This window comes from Platalea leucorodia (assembly GCF_965183815.1).
Source record: "Platalea leucorodia genome assembly, chromosome: 4".
Classification (NCBI taxonomy): domain Eukaryota; kingdom Metazoa; phylum Chordata; class Aves; order Pelecaniformes; family Threskiornithidae; genus Platalea; species Platalea leucorodia.
In genome coordinates this window covers 14,594,203-14,612,086 of record NC_138826.1, presented here as the reverse complement: position 1 = coordinate 14,612,086, position 17,884 = coordinate 14,594,203, and the positions used below count along the sequence as shown (strand labels likewise).

General features: G+C 46.5%; 1 protein-coding gene across 2 annotated transcripts in view; it reads right to left on the bottom strand.

Moving 5' to 3' along the window:
- The window catches only part of SH3PXD2A (SH3 and PX domains 2A), a gene marked incomplete at its 5' end in the record, with an annotated part of 263,482 nt that overhangs the window by 149,599 nt on the left and 95,999 nt on the right, over nt 1–17,884 (bottom strand). For both annotated transcript variants that reach the window (XM_082308802.1, XM_082308803.1), the window contains one exon: nt 3,016–3,092. In XM_082308802.1, coding sequence (XP_082164928.1) covers nt 3,016–3,092 — 77 coding nt within the window. The remainder of the gene's footprint in view (nt 1–3,015; nt 3,093–17,884) is intronic.

Here is a 17,884-nt window from a genome sequence, read left to right as displayed (position 1 = left end):
TCCAAAGAGGTGGGCATGATCCCACTCTCAAATCACACACATGCACCAGTAGCTGCCACAGAGTAGGAAACAGTAGTAAGTAATATTATTTTATTAGCAAAAAAACCCCCCAACATTTTCCCTTCGTACACCAAGAGAGGATTCATTGCATTTCACTTCAGCTTTCTGGAAGTTAGCATTGGAGCTAAGCGAGTCACTCAGGTTCCCTCTGTAGTTACAGCTGAATGGAGAGTGTCTGGTTTAGGCTGGTGAAGTAAGGCCACTCTGGTTCAGACTCACCACCTAATTTTCTGTTCCCAATTCACAGCTTTCTGTCATTCCTGGTTAACTTCATACTGGGATGGAAAGATTACAGTAAGGTTATGAAGGTCATGTTCCCAGAAACCTTGTAAGCGGTGACCTTCAGTGAAGGTAGCAGGAAAGCATTTCTGAATTTTAAGCCTCTGATAAGCCCCAGAGATGAAATCCTATCCCTGCTGAAGGTCAGTAACAGAACTACCACTGACTTCACTGTACCAAGAAGCTCTCCTTCTACAAGTTGCTTCCCTACATTCTTTGTACCTTTGAAGTTCAGTGCCTGATTTTCATCATTATTTCAGTCTTGTGGACTTTCATATCCTGGGCCAGATTTGGAAGAGCAATAACATAGGACAACCACTCTCTGAATAAATGCAAATTGCATGAACGATAAACGTTCAAAAGAAAAACGTATTCTCATAAAATGTGCAGACTTAGAAAGGCTGGGAGAGGTATGAGTTGCAACTCTCAGGTCCCTCTGTTTATTTACACAGGTTGCCAACTGTGTGCTGTGGGATTTAAGAATGACTGGGTAGGTCCTGTGCCAGGCAATAGCGTGAACGCTACCATCTTCATTTTACTCCCTGTAATTAGGAGGAGGCTGTAGTAGAAGCAGAAGAAATCAGCCCATACTGGATGATAGGCAGGACATCATAGCTACATCTACGCTGTTTTTGAAGAGTAGGCACGAGCTTGCCTACCATCCACGCTGGACACAAATTAATGTCTGCGCACGGGTTTGGAGTCAAATGCAGGGGGTGGAGAAAAAGGCTTGACATTGCTTTACTTCCCAGCACTGGCTGAAGCTCCTACCTACCTGCAGCCCAGGCTGTTCAGGCACAACCAAGTTCATATACGCTCCAACAAGATACACCCCAGGGGGGCAGATGAGTTAGCCAGGGCCTTCTTTCCTTAAAGACCTGACATCTCATGCAGAAAGACACTGTGGAGCATATAGCCCTCTTGAAGCACTCATGCAGACATGAGATGCAATGTCTGCTCAAGCTTTTCAGTGACTACGAGCCTCGCTCTCCAATGCCATCCAGATTTAAAAATCTTCTACTGTGAAGTACTGAGGCAAATTAAATACAAATTACAGTAAACTGCAGATGAAATAAAAAGACACTACATCAGGCACAAGAAACTTGTGAGCCAGAGATCACTGGAAGCCAGGATAATATTCTGGAGAAGTCATTATATGTTTACCCATACTCTTTGCTGGGCACCACTGTGGCTGCTGCTGGAGATGGGAAACACTGGGCTAGAGGAAACTGGGGTCTAACCTAATACAGCTTGGTCTATGCTCATAAAAGCAGTGCCTATTAATAAATGGATTAAGGACACAGCTTGGCTTTGGGGAAGCATCCAGCCATGTCTCCGAGCTGGGCAGCAGCATCAAATCTTCCCCGTATCATCTGAACCAGAGCAAACTGAGCCAGACTTCTCCAGGAGAGAAAAAAGGAAGCGAGGAGGAGGGCGGCAATCACAGCGCTGCGGTGTCAACCAACGTGCCAGCGGCCGACGCCACAACACATCCCTCAGCCGTGACCGGCGGGGCGCCGGCGGGCCTGGCTGGGTCTGTCTGGGGCGCAGACAATGGGGTCCCAGAGAAGCAGCTGCCCCCCGGCGTAAGTCACTGCTTTCTCCACCGCGCATCTGCTGGGTGAACCCTGACATCAGCCCTCACCGCTCCTGTCGCGGGCAGTTCCTGTCTGAAGGAGGGCGGCTGGGGACACAGTGAGACCCTACATATTTTAAAGAAAGCCGTTCAGCCGCCGGCAGGAAGACAGTGCGTTAATTGTCGCACAAGAGAGCCTGATCTCATGAGATAAGACTTTAATCACAGCTTCCTCACCCGGGGGGTGCAGATGGCATGGGTTTCACTGCCCCCCTCCAGTACGCCTCAGGCACTTCAGCGATCTGCTCCCAATTTTGGATGAGCAAATGTCTGACTGGAGAAGTTCTTGGGAATGTATTTTTTCCCCTCCACCTGCTCCTCTGGCTTTCTAAAAACAGAAGGAAAACCTCACGGGAAATAAGAGGGGAAGTCTGGGGTTTAAACTATGCGCTGACTGACACGCTCGATACCTCTACAAAAACTGGGTATCCACCTTGCTTCGAAACGACTTTTAGTCTACTGTCAGAGGATTAATTATCATCAAATCATAAATTCTAAGCTAGAAAGGAAAGATTAAGTGACTTCTTTGCAACACAACCATGCTTTTCTGTCCTGCAATAAAGTTCCAGGCTTTCACTCATCAGAAGCACTCCTGGAAGCCACCAGTCCACCCCCAGTGCTGTGCCAGCCAGCACTGTCCCTCATGTGGCACTGGGGGACAGACGGGCAGGGAACAGAAGAAAACGCCATCTTAGTTGTGCCTCTCTGCCTGCTCAACTCCTGCATTCATGGAGGTTGAAGTAGAAATAAAATCCACATTTAGGGCAGAGGAGGCTTACGGCCTTTACTGAGTACATGAGGCACCAACCCGGTGCACAATGTTTGCAGGGGAAAATGCTCTGAGGACCCTGGGAGCAAACAGCAGCCTGTTTTCACCTGCCCTGTTAGTCCTGGTGGTGTTTGGGAAGGACCATCCTTCCTTATGATGGACTCAACACAGATGAAGCTCTTAGTAGTATCCAACAGGGAAAGCCCAGCGTTGGTGGTGGCTGTGAGCCTGCACCCAGCAGGGCTGCCAGACGCTCCCCCGGAGCTCTTACCCTGCAGTACTCGTCGATGGGCTTCAGCCTCTTCACAGCTACGTCTCGGACATGGCTCCTCCGGAACAGGATCTTGCCTGAGGAGGAACAGATGAAAGGGGAGGGTTAGGGGCACTGCCTGCCATGCGGTACACAGCGCAGCAGCGCTGAGCAGAAAGGTCAGCAGATGGGGTTTCATCCCTGGCTCCCACCACGGCTGCTGGCAATGCCGGTGGCTGAGCTCTGCAACCCCGTTGTGCCCCCAGTGGAGTCCCAGTACTGGAGAGGTTTGCACAGCAGCAGCTTTGTGTGAGTGCAGCCCCCGGTCGCTACAAGACAGACAGGATGGCACGCTCAGAGGAGGTGTGAGCAGCAGATCCACTCCTGCCCTCGGAGCAAACCACACGGAAACACGGGCCCCACGACGGAGGGATGCGGGGCAATAGCTATTACGGGAGCGTGCATGGCACCTCTCACAGCTGGATGCTGCTGATCTTAAGTTTGCACAGGAGATGCAGCACACAGCCAACAACTACCACAGGCACAGCAGCTCTGTGAAACCTCGGCGACTGCTGCCGAAGTCCTGCTTGTGTAAGCTGCCGAAAGGGGATCACAGCCACTCACGGGGCAGAGGGAGTTTTTGTGATTTCATCCTGTAGATAACACAAAAAGTTTTGGTTCCCGTTTAGTGATGGTGTTATCCTGGAATGGACCGACACTATGTTATGACTCCCTTCTACTTCGGGGCTGCTTTGGCATATCCGTGCTGGCAAGGCAGGGAGCATCGCTGGGGTGCGATGCAGGCTCCATCTACACCCCATCCTGCCCACTCAGCCGCCTCCCGCTGCAGATGCTCCTGCCCTTGCAGGCAGACAAACCACACAGCCAGCTCACAAGCAAATACAAGGCTGTTGGTGGCAGAGCCCTTATAAATCTACAGAGGGAAACCAAATAATAGAAGGAAAATAAACTAACTCTCTCTTTTTTTTTTTTGAAAGTAAAAAAAGTAACAACCTCAGTATCCTTACTGGATGACATTTCTGCAAGCAGTTAAGATTAAATAAACGGCTGGGTTTTGTGTGAAATTGATTGTAACAAAGTTTATCAAAATAATCTAGGAGCTGAGTTCCCCCACACACAAGGATGTCATAGAGTTGGTATTTTTTTGGCTTGAAGGGATTATATCTTCATATCCTTTTTTGGTGGTTTTCTTCCCTTTTTCTTTTGTGCTGTATTTCTTTTAATGTAATGGGACAAGAATAAATTATATGTTCTCCTTGTGGTGGAAGAAAACAGTATCTGCCAGCATTATTTAGTCCATGAAATGTCTACATAATAAAACCACTGACATACATACCACCCCCTGCTCCAAACTTCTTCTGCCAACAGGCAAATGAGATACTCATACACAGATCATGGGATAAGAAAATGGACTAGGAAATGAAATCAGACCCAAAATCTGAATACGTGGCTTTGATTTTGTCATGATTACACAAGCTGAGAGGTTAATGAAATGGCAGCCTTTAACAGTCCAGTAGCAGAGGCTTTAAACCCTCCCAGACTCTGCCCCTTTTGGTTGCCTTCTCTTCCATAGCTGCTAATCTGGAAGGTGTTAAAGCCTTTTGTTTCAGACAGGAGCAAGCGGTTTATCTCTATCCCCAATTCTGTCAGCAAAACAGTTTGTCCTGTGAGGTAAAGCCATTTCCTAGTGCCATAAATTTATCTCTCTAGGTTCCCTGTGGTTATCTCATTAAGAAACTGGTGCCGAGCCGTCCCTGTAGGATGTGATGCCACATGGTCACAGAGCACAGGGGAAATCTTCAATAGCTGTCTGAGACATTCATCTGAGCTTGAGTGATTTAGTCAAAAGCTGCTGGAGAAGGAAAGTGGCATTTCCATCTCCCTGCACTGACCAACTTTGGACACACCAAAACATTGCTGCTTCTCTGCCTGGTAAATGGGGAGAACTACCTGCACATCCAAAACATTTCTTATTATTTCTGATAGCCTCCAGGATCACACTCTACTTGTACTGCATAACTGCAGTAAGCTGCTTCTTTGGGGGGAAGGGGTGTGGGGGTAGCTGTAGAGAAAAGACTAGTTCCTTTCTCAGTGCTCCAGAAATGCTGGTGTGGGAGATCTTGGTATTTCTTTGCAACTTTTATAAATATACTGCAAAGAGAAAGCGACATTTTGGAAACATTCTCACTTTCTGGCTTTCCTGTTTTCAGTTCAAGCCATGAGTCGAAAGTCGAACCGGTGACCATATAAAAACATAAAGGAACCAAAGACTTAAACACATTAAAGATCTCCTGTAAATGCAATTCAGCTTTCCTAAAAAGACAGTTTACAGGGAGGCCCAGTCTTCAAAGTAACATAATAAATGAAAGACTCAAACATAAGAAACAAGATAAATATAATAAAGAATGCTATATTAAACACAGAGTACAAAAAAGACCCCAGGATATGATGAGTCTTAATTCAGTCCTTAAATGGAAATGGAAAATATCAGGATGACTGTGGTGTTAGGATGAAGCAAAGCCCAGAAGGTGCTTCCATTTTTATCCCTTCAGAAAAAGGAAGATTTTCTCTCTGCTATTGGAAGCTGGAAAAGGCTCGATGAGGGCTGTGGGGTAGATCAGGTAGCTGCCCAGTCAAGTATGGCATTCAAAACCGAGATCTGGAGAAGGCTGAATAGTTTAGAGCACCATGGAGTAGCGGTCAACAAAGAAAAAAGCAAGAAGAAAAATAAGGACACTCCGCAAGCACATCCAGTTCTGGTGGGCAGCAAGGAGGGACCCCCTCACAAATCCTGGGGGTCCTCAGGCAGAGAAGTCTCACTGCCGGGGTACTGAAGCACCTCTAAGGAGGGACAACTTCTCAACTGCCCAGCCTCTCCCCTCTTCTGGGAAGACAGACTGTGCTGACAGAAGCTCGGCCAAAGCCATCACGACCTACCAGCAGGAACCACTGAAGATCCAGTATGAGTTACTACTGCTTTCTCCAGTTCCCCATTTCTACTGGTCTTCCTCTGAAAGCAGGGGAGGTTCCATGGGACTGGAAAAAGAAGGTAACCCAAGAGACCCATGCTGTACGCTCTTTACGTTCTCCAAGTGGGTACACTGGACACAGACCCCATTAATGCAAAGCTTTGCCTAACGAGGTACTTAGGGTTGCCATAAAGAAATAAAGAGCAGGCAGACAGCTGAGCAGCGGGGCACCTAAGAGCCAGCAAGGACTCCTCAGGATGGCAGTGGAAAGGTGCATTTCATGCAGCGCTAACCTGAAGCAGGGAAGTCCCAGGGTGGCTGGTAAATGCAGAACAGCCCAGGCAATTTCCTTGTGAGGGTGGAGTAGCGGTTTATGTGCCGCTTGGCTTTTCCTCTGGGCAGTTGCCACACCTCTAAGGAAGGGATCTACTTCTATGTGAGTACTTACAGTGCTGCTTCCCCTCTCCTGAATTTTACTGCAGCTCTTTTAAGCCTCCTCAGGCACTACACCCCCATTTTACAGAAGGACGAGCGGCTTTTTAACCATGCTGCAGCCCAGCTAGGAAGTGAACGGGAAGTCTGTCTCGGACTCAGATGGGAAGCTATAGGCTACGTGGGACATCGCTGCCTCATGCAAATATTTCATTCACTGATGTGCCAGGCTCGGACCAGGCCAAGGGAGGGCTGGCACGTTAGGACAGACTCTGAGGACTGCAGCATTGGGAAAGAGAGATGTGGGGAAGACACAGGGCTCCAGCCCTGCTGCTAATGCAGGATAACAATATTTATTTTTATCCTTTTTTCTTTAAAGAAAATATTATTCCTAGGAAATTAATGTGGATAAGAGGCAAAGTATCAGGTTTAGCATTGTAGGGGACATCTTAAGTCATCCCTTCATCTCTCTGTATATATATAGATGTAGTCTTTAATTCCACGACCACACACCTCTTCTCCCACAAGACCTCAGTTTCCTCCTGTATACACAGCGGGTGCACAAAGTGGGAAGAACAAAGCTATGCAGGAGACTGTCTATCTGGCAGCTGCTGATTCTGCAAGCTTAAAGGTATCCTCTGAATATCACTTTATTCCTGCATAACCTCATACTTAGAGGAGCACAGATTTTAACATGTGCCATGGACCCCAAGAACAAACAGGCTTAAAAGCATCCCAACACTCTCTCTGGTCCTCCCATTAGCCTACAGGTTTGTGCTGAACACACCAGAAGGGTCCACAGCCTAATGCTTTGAAATGGTCAAGGACATGGTTCGTGCAGGGAAGAAGCCCAGCTCCTGGTGGGCTTGGTGACACTGTGGAGCAGAGTCTGGAGGCAGGACAGCACCGGGCATCACTAGGCAGAGAAGCACTAGAAGTCCCTGAGGGGATGCCTAGCAGGAGAATCAGTCTTTCCTCTTCAAGGGAGGGGGACATATGCTATACAGCCCCTACAATCACAGCAGATGCCAGCTGTCACAGCAGCTACTGCCCTACACTGGTGATCTATAAGCTATAAGACAGCCTCTAAAACAACTCTCCTAACCATGCCTTTTACTGCCAAGGAGAGGTGCTGTGTATCTAAGCCTGGAGACCTTCTAGAGATGTCTTCATGATCTTCCCACCACTGTGACCATGGCTTAGCCCCAAGCTGCCAGCTTTGCTGCTCTTTGGAGCCAGGCAGCGAGTGGGAGCTGTGGCAGGAGCAACAGGGAGGCAGGGAAATTGCTGTTAAGCTCCCTTCCAAATCTACCAGACAACAGATCCACCTCCTGCTCTTACTCTCTGATTGCTGAGCTTGAGTCCCTTTAAAGAGATGTCTGGGTGATGGATTGGTCCAAGGACACCAGTTGTTTCAAGCAAGGAGCATCTGTCAGAGGTTAGGAAGAGTCCAAACCCACTGTCAAAGGGACGATGGACAAATGCATATTCACATTTAATCTTCTACTTCAAGAACTGTCACCACACTTCTGAGGGCAGTATGTGAAGCAAGCCATACGATAAATATTCAACAGTGGACAGCCTGAAGACTAATGGGCGCATTAAAAATACTCTAATGTCTCATCTGATTTATGTTTAAAGGAGACGTGCTGCCTCCGACTACACAAGCTCCAGCTTGCGGAGGCTCTGTCAGTCAGCTGTCTCCTAAGAGCAGGGAAGAGCTCCTGGTTTTGCCTCTTCATGTTGTTCTTGTTACTGTGCTGTTGGTTCTCTCCTCTTTTTTACCTGAGAACCTGGGAGGCACCAGGTCTGTATATATATTGCCAAGGAACATGTTCAACTTAACATCAACTTCTGAGAGACAGTCTGCTTATGAGTGGAGGTCAGACTCTTTTTGCAGTTAGACTGGAGTCGCATCAGTAAAAAAGGTTAAAGAATTTGGCCCTCATGCAGTTACAGGTTCTCCTTTTGGGCTTCCTCCAGTGTAACTAAAACCATTTTGCTGCTCAAGTATTTTTATGAAGGCTTCTACTCCTTACACATAGCTGTTATTATTTTTATACACTGAAGAAGCACAGATGTACAATCAGATACGACACAAATTCCCCTCAACTCATTTAAGCTGTGACATCCACCTCAGGGTCCTGCCCGAAACTCTCAGGCACCTGTAACACAATGCAACTCCCATGGTTTATGGGTTTATTTAAATGGAGCATTTAAATACACACTGCCACCTTGCAATGCAAAATAGATAATTCAACAGCACAATACTATAGTATAGAAGAACATTTTATGTTTCTCATGGAAGTATGTGTGATTGTCAACCAGATGGCAATCTGACAGCAGCCAAAAAAGAGGCGTGTTCCTTACAAAATAATGTCTTACTTTTACATGGGGATCCCAGTTTCCATGGATTGTTTCATCCATGATTTCCTGGAGTCAGAAAGCCAGTGCCAGGGTCCTAACACTGATGGCATTTGCTCCTGACAAAGAAAGGGGAGGGAAATGATTCATAGTGTTTCCACTGGTGGGAGGGGGAAGGACTTTTATAATAAGTAGAAACTCGTGCCAAAGTCAGAACTGTTGGCTGAACTTGGCTGCTAAAGGGCCTCAGTTGATAAAGGCCTTTGCTAATCAGCAGGAATTACTATGGAAGGTGACAAGAGGTGCTGGAGACAGATGGGGCAGCCAGGAAAGCCAATGCAAGCAATAACAATATTGCCCTGAGATATGGAGGATGGTGGGGAGGGTGTCCTTCTGCACTTGGATCCTGTTTTTAATGTGCCTAGGCTGCAATGTTGAAGAAAATCACCAAGAAGCAATAAAGCATGGGAAATAACATGGCTTGCATAAAAGAGTATCACCAGGAAAAGAAATCTTCCTCCATGAGAAGCAATAAGCAGAATATGCCCTTATGTGAATAATGACAAGGGGAAACCAAAGACAGGCAAGAGGCGAGGCTGGATTCCCCACTAGCAAAGAGCTCCTACCTCTGAAGCTGGCTGCTTTCCACCGTCTGTAAGGGTGGCTACTATCTATCCTCCAGGGACAACAGCATCAGCTCTGGAACAGCTTTGCTAGTACAGATTTTGGGAATTCAAGCACCAGGCACAGCTGGAAGAAGGAGAAAAGCCATGAGCACTGATGCTGGAATTCAGGAGTGACAGATGGGGGCCATGGGGTGCAAATCTCAAGCTAATAGCTCTGTTGCTGTTGGTACAGTGTTTTGCACAAGCCAAGAGCTACTTCATGTTGCACTATGTCCTGTTGCTATCACCCAAACAACCCATTGCTCCTGTAATCTCCTCTTCAGCTGCCCCAGCTGCAAATCTCCCACCTCTCCAGAGCAAGGCAGGAATCACGGTGCAGTCAAATTATGCAGTGTTTCGTCTGGAAAGGGCAGGCAAAAGTGCTACAAAATTATCCTTTCAATTTTCTTACTGAGAGGCAGCTCTCTGTGCATTGGTCTGTATGCACCAGCAAACCCGAAGAGATCCATCACCTTGCTTAAACCAACTCTACCACCAGAGTACAGCAAAGTAAAGCATCTACCGCACACAAGAGGATCTGAGTGTGAGCACAAGTCCCCAGATCCCTTAAAACTGAACTTCCCAGTCTGTGAGTGGTTGCAAAATGTTGGGAGTGTTGATTCAGTGAGTAAAGTCTTCAATTTCTGCAATGAAATGGTGCCTCCTCGAACTACACAGCTTCCCTAAGGTGGAAAGTGAACTCATTTGTAATTACTGGTTGCAAGTGCTACATTAGCCTGTGAACAGCCAACTGCTTTTAATTGCAGAAAGCAGTCAGTTTGTCTGAGTGGAAAGGGAGAATGGTATTTATACCTGCAGCCAGCAACACTGGCAACTGGCACACCCTCACCCGGAGGAACTGACCTGATGATAATTCCGAGTCCCACAGAGATGAGGAGCCAAAAGAGGGTCACGTTTTCAAAACATCCGAGAAACATTGCCTTAGGAAACAGCATGGCTTCCTCACACAGAGGATGCAGGAGTGTCCCCGTCTTTCCATACAGTCTTTGCTACGCTGGGAGCAAAAGGCACAGAAAAACAGGAAAGCCTACACAGATCCAAAACATCTCCCTTGCCTATGCATACTTCTCCCCTAAGATAAGAATCTGCACACCTACACATCCACTACACCCTGCATTTTGTTGAACATCCTCCAAAAAGATCCATTTCCAAATTTCCAGGACCAAGTCATCCAACATGCGGATACACCAGGGCTTAAATAATGATCAAACTATCTAGACCCTATACCAAACTGATGAGAGAAACATCAACCACTACATCTCATTGCTGAAATACTTGGTTTTCTTCCTGTATCAGCTGATGCCAGTGTCCTGTTTTCACCTAGGCAGTTAGTGACTCCAAACCTGTGATCTCCAAATCACTAGTGGTCCACAGACAGTCTGCAGAGCTATGGTCAAGAGTAACTTTCACTTCCCGGCCAGTGTGGGAATGATGTGGATCACTGTACATTGGTCCAACGAGTTCGGGAACCAGTATCCCCTGTTTGTATTACATATTTGCTGGTGAACATGCTTGTATCATCCGAGCTCCTGACCCGAGAGTGGGAAAAGGCAGGAGCCTCTCAAATGCCTTTGTGCCACCTTAACCATGAAAAATGCTCTTCCTGAAGGGCAAGACCATGCCCCTGTAGCTACACTATCTAAACTCTTCCTCTGCTCTTTCCAAAAACACATCAAGTACCACCTTGCTCACTGGTGTCTGTTGAAGTCAACAGGAGTCTTTCTACTGCCACTTGGTGGTATGGACCCTCAGGGAAAGAGCATATGGTCCCACCTCAACCTTTTCAAGCAGGAGCCTTAACTAATTGAGCCTATTAAAACATTTTCACTGTCTTATAAGCTCTTATGAGACTTGTTATTAACGCACGTGCTGGTGTGACACGAAGCCCAAGACACTACCTCACAGACATTGGGCCAGCGCCAGCCTCGCCAACAGGGAGCCTTTGAGCTACATCCACTGGGGTCGAAGACCTTGCAGCAAGGTCACTGGAAGGAGATGGATTTGCACCACACCCTTGCCAAACTACACTGGAAAAGCACAGTAAGGTCCTAGCCACATCCTTTGGCACGACTGGCAATAACACCGCTTGGGAGACTCCACCCTTAAGCTGGCTGAGAACTGGAGCTGTGAATAAAATAGCATTTGCACTCACACCACATAGATCAAAGTTATTATTACTAGGATGTAGGTCATGCAATAACGCGGTGCTACGGCATATACTCTTACAGGAACATTGCAGGAAGAAATTGAGGGGTAGGGATGCGAAGGTGGCTTCACAAGGTCACAAAAGGAGCACACACTAATGAAAACAACAAAGCCAGTCCCTAGGTCCCTCTGCTGATCACATGCAGAATGAAAATACACCTACCTTGGCATCTGGGGCCAGAAAATCTTTCTGTTCAAACACTTATTCTAATCAAAAACAAATCCTTGATTTCTGCCACAAATGAGGCAAAATTCTCTCCTGTGGAAGACCTCGATTAAGTCAGCTGCCAGGTACACATGTCCCACATTACAGGAGGTGAAATTCAGCAGTCAGATTGGCAGGGACAGTGCTCGTCAGAGCAGTTGTGGTATTTGGAAGGCACCAATTAACACAGAAATTAAACAAACAAACAACGTGGTGGCAAACATAACTAGGTGTCTGTGCTTGTCAGAGGCTGGAACTCACCAGCTAGGGTTTCAGAGAGCAGTATTCAGAAACAAAATCCCCTGGTGCTTTGCAAAACAGAGCACTGTTCTCTTTTTCCAAATGGAAGTGCTCTCCTGGAATCCTCCAAGCGAAACCTTTAACTAGGTTTAAGCTGAATTTTCAGTAGACAACGACAGGCACAGAAGCAAGCCACTGAATGACGACCAGACCAAAGCTGGCTGGCCTTTGAGTCAGAAAGCTCATCTGCAGATGAAGACACCATCTCAAAACCCAGGCACCATTCTCTGGTTCCAGGCATGTCTTTTTAGTATGTCTTACCTTTTCGTGTCATTAAGACAATCTCTGGTAGGGATTTCTTCTTTGCCTGCTCTGATCCCTGATAAAGCTACTGTTGATTTCAGAGGCTCGTGAGCGAGTGCTTTAAGGCAGGGATGGGTGATTTCTGTGTGTGACAGGAGAAGGGCACTTTCATTTCCAGCACATGTTGGGGGGCTGACCAGTGCAATCATGTTTGCACCTCTTTGCGCTGACTCCGAAGTCGGACTCTTCTCCTGCCTCCTGCATGCAACAACCCAGCTGGGACGTGTGATCTGGCCACAGCACCTGATGAAACAGCCTTTGGGTCAGGTCTGTGGCCAGGCCACCCAGCAGCACGTCCTCCTTAACTCTTGACCATGAAGCTACCCTTATTGCCCCTTCCCAGCTGATGGATGCACGGCTAACCCACTCCTTTGGTAGGCAGTGGACACGGTGATCCCGTGTGGGCACATGTAGCCTGCACCAACACGAGCCCGTGTCCAGTCACTCAGCCTCCCAGGGACAGCAAAGCTCACTCAGGTTGCTCCACCTTGGCTGCATGACTAAGAGCACTCACACCAGCAGTTACCACAGCTCAGCAAATGCACAGGGAAATGATTTTATAATTACTTATCAGATAACCAGCGTCCTTCACAGCCGGCTCCTCCATGTGTGAGCACTTCAGCCATTTCAAGCTCAGGCCACTTAATCCAAACTATGCTCGCATGCAACTTCACACCAGCAGTGCCTGCTGATGCCAGAAGACAGCTGAGGAAAATCTTCCTGAAAAATTCCTCTCAGTTCCTCCACATGCAAGTAAATGCAGTGTTAAGGGTGCGAGAGCACCCTGAAGGACACAGCTGTTGCCCTGGAGCTCAGGTCGAGGGTGCTGAGCATCCCCAGCTTTCCAGGGCCACCTTCTTCTGGGTTCAGCAAGGTGCCCATGTCTGATCAAATGAGGAAACAGCACTGTCAGATGTTAACAGCTTCACCCACTGCAGAATAAAAAGCCTCTTTCAGAGATTAATGCTCTAAGCAATTACTCGCTCCATGAAAGGAAAAGTGCCTTCCACCAAGGTGACAGCAGGACCCTAGGACTGTACACGCTTTCATTTCCCTTTCACAGTTAATATGGCCTTTTCATTTCCCAGGGAGAAGGAAAAAGGGGGACTGGAAACTACTGTTTTGTTATTTTTTATTTTTAATAAGGATTGCTGGGCCAGCAGCATAAAAACATGAAAATAACCCCAACTTTATTGCTAAATTAAAGAAAAAACAGTAACATGAATAGGCACAGCAATCTGAATTAGGAATGTGAGCAATAATTACCCTTTTGGGCCCTGATTAATTGCATTTGAAGCTACGGAGACACTGAGCAGCCAAACATGGCTGACTGCTAACAAAACCCACACCACCAAACAAACCGGTCTTTCTCTCCGTGTGCCACCACACAGGAATGGCAGCTCCCCAAATGGTGTTTGTCTTTGTGTCCTGGTGTGCAGTGCTACACAGGACTGGGCAGAGGTACAAAGTCCCACTATTGGGTACCTCAGATAACCCCTCTGAGGTGGTCCAGCCTGCAGACTTGTGGTCGCCAAGCAGAAGGTCAAGAATGGACAGACGCCATCTCCTCCACTTCTAGATGGAGGATCACCATCGATGTGTTTAGCTCCTACAGTTCAAGAATGCAGCTTCACTGGTAGTTATAACACACTAAAAAGGGACAGAAGACTTAGTCCACTTTGTTGCAGCGATGTAAGAGTGTTGCATTTGGTTGGGTCAAAGATCTCTGTAGTTCAGCTCCCTGTCTACAAGAGCGGCCAGGAAAAGATAGGCAAGAAATTCAAGAACAGGACACATGTAATGGGATCCTTCTCCTGATACACACTCCCCATTCCTGCACATCAGTGGTTAGAATTTTTTGCAATTAGAAAATAATTTTTAGCAAGCAGTGTTGGCTCCATCCTACAGAAACTGCTTTAGTACATTTTTGAACCCACAGATATTGCAGTCCCTATAGAGTCCTCTGGAAATGAATTTCATAATTTAATCACATGGCATGTGATTACATACTTCCTTTTGTTCACTTTAAGCTTGCTTTCCAAATTTCACAGGCTGCACCTGGGTTTTGCATTCTGAGAAATACAAATAATCATGTCCTCCTCACTCTCTCAAATTCTTCGTGATTTCATAAACTTCTACTCTATCCCAACCATCACCTTTGTTCCAGATTGAAGACTTTTAGTATATTTATTCCCCTCATACAGAAGCCAATTCACCTCTGTAATCACCTCTGTCATCCTTCTCAGCACCTTACTTTATTATATATACCCTTTCTGAGAGGCAATGACCAGACCTGCACACGGTATTCACAACGTGGGGAAATCGTGGATTTCCACAGCTGAAGCTCTGGGTTTTCTTTCCCATTCTTTGCCTAATTCTTTCTAACACCACCTTTGGCTTTCTGACTGCTGCTGACTGTTGAGCTGCAGTTTTCATGGAAACATCCTCAGAACTACTGAAATCTCCTTCCTAGGTTGCAATGATCCCTTTTTCCCCCCCCGGAGCACTGCTTTGAGCTTACCAACACCGAACTGCCTTTTTACCATCAATATCATGAGCTCCTCCTCCAACTTTTTGCAGTCAGCTCCAAATTTGAGTATCCTAAGTAAATTTTGTGATCAGCTAAGTTAGTCATATCACTAACACCCTCTTTTGCAGATCCTGGGTTGAACAGCGCAGATTTTAGAACAGATCCTTCAAGAATCCTTGCTGGTAAAACCATGTTTCTTTTTGGATATTAAGTTTTTAAGTCCATCCCCAGAGGATGCACCATTTTAAACTGTGGGCTCTTTTGCACCTATTGGCTTTCAATCCTCTGTTTTAAAAATTTTCCTGTAATGTTTTTAATTTCCAATGTCAGAAACCAAGGATTATTGTTAATGTCCACAGATGCCAAAGCATCCATCCTTAAATGAAGGCTCCAATCTGGCAGAAAATAAGCTTACAGCCTATGTCAGTCATACATCAAATAACAAGAAAGGCTGTTAATATAATTATCTTCTTATTGCTATTTTGGGAGGCACGGTAGGTTTTGATGGAGCTTGTAGTAATAGGATCTCTTATGCCATAATTTATGAGCACGTCTGTCTTGAACAATTTTCCACATGGGACATTAATCACATTCTGCCTAATGGGAGGAAAAATATCCCTTTGCATTTTGAATTGGATTTGCCATGGTCAATTGGATGTGGGATTCTTCTTTATCCCTACTCATAATCTGAGGTGTAGTGTTGCCGTCCAAAATTCACTGTATCAGACTCCAAAGATGGAGATATTTCACTGATGCGTGATACTTCTGTTCAATGCCCACAATGAAATAAGTCAAATATACCAGCATGGCAGAGCCACAAAATTGGGTTGTGGCATATGTCAGGTATTGTAGATAATTATTACAGAAACTACCTCCCAGTAAATTTCAATTACAGCTTCTGTATAGTCCAAGTGTACTTTGGTGTTACTTCTGTGAAAAATAAATACTCAGGCCAGATTTAGGAAGCAGGCAACACATCTCTCTCCACCAGTGGACCTACACAGATCAGCTGGAGCGAGGCCAGGATGAAACATCTGATCTGGCTTTGCTCAGGACCGCACTCAGCAACATGGCTCAAGCCACCATTTCACTGACGCACGTTCTGATTTGAAGGTACGAAACAAGTTCCTGGGTTGCACAACTCCCTAAAACGTTCATGGTCCTCCCTCTGCTGTGTACCTTTATCTTGGTGGTACAACAGGAATGAATTTAGTTAAGGCAACGGGTTGCATACTTGAAATCGCAACACCACCAGCTCCACATGGTACAGGAGTGCAAAACCTCTCAGCAGAGCCAGTGCTCATCCAAAGACGCACCACTGGGCATGAGGACCCTGGAGACATGACTGGATGCTGAAGGTCACTGAACACAGGCCGTGCTGCAGTTCTGAATGACGCAGGACAAGGTATCAAAGACAGCTCAAGGACTCACAGGTCTCATTCAGGTGTACAACGCAGACAGTTATTTCTGCAGGTAAACTCCTGCAAGAGACCACAAGGAATTGTCTTGAAGGTTCCCCAAGTGCCAGGCTAATGACTCAGCTGGAGGCTGGCTGTTCTTTGTATCTCCATGGGCACTCAAGAAGGAATTGTCCAGAAATTGAGGCTGGCCTTCCCTAAGGTGTTTACTGAAATAATTTGCCAAATTTCCATTCAGGTTCAGATTTTAATCCCTTCCTCCCTCCTTATCAAATACCCTGTGTGCAGAGTGAATGTCCTGGTACCGATTCATCTCCACTGCGTATCTCAGAGGCACACTTTGCTTGGAAAATGCCAATTATGTTTTCAGTTCCAGTGGAAAAGGGTCAAGAAAGAGAGGCTCAGAAAGGGTGAGGGAAAATAAACCAGAAAACTAACACTTCAGCTGGCACCAGAGATAAAGAAGGTGTTTCCAGGTAGCAGGAAAGGAAGCCAAAAAGATCCACGTCTCTGGGATCCCTTGACTTCGCTATTAAGAAGCAGAACACAAAGTTACCCAATGTTTCCTTAAGGCTGAAAGACCAAAGGAAAACAGGATGGCTTAAAGTAAAAAGGAGTAATCGTATGACTGGAAACTATGAGTGCCCCTAGCCAAGCACCCAAAGGAACTGAGTAATGTTCATTAGTCAGTGACTTTATTGGTACTTAGGACTTTCGACTGCTGAGCAAGATTTAGACTGAAAAGATATTCTGGGGCATGCTACTCTATTTATGTTTGGACGGAATTCAGCCTCACCCCATGTAATATTTTTCCGTGCTGATTTGAGCAGAACGAGCCCTCACTTTTTCCCTGGGCAGGGTAAGAGTGGGTCCCTTCTCGGGATCAGCATGGTGGAAATGTCACTTCCCAACGAGCAGTGTGAGGGCAGGGGGACGTGGCTGGAGAGGAGCAGTCCTTCTGCAAGGAACCTGATGTTATTTTCAAAAATATTTATTCCCAGAGCAGAAACACACTGTCCCAGACACTGTACAAACACAAGACATTCCCTGAGATCAATTTGTTCACAATCAAAATGCTCAGTTCCACTGTGGCTTTTGAACAAGTTAATACATAGCAGAGAGGTGCCGAGCACCTGAATTAACACTGGGCACCTGTGCAAAACAAAATCCAGGTCATACCTCAAAACTACCCCACTGCAAGAAATAAGCAGCATTAAAGGCCACCTGTTCAGCAGCTTGGTGATCCTGCACTTGCCACAGCAACACTGGGTAAGATTCAGCCATTGGTAAGGTCCCGTGTATGAAGGGACGGGGATGGGGAGAGAAGGGAAGAGGGACCAGTGGAGCCCAGCAGAGAAATTCCTCAGGCACTCAACAGCCCACACCATGCAGCAGAGCCTTCCACTGCACTCATTTGCAAGATGCTCAAGAAAGTAATACCTGCTGTGTTACATAAA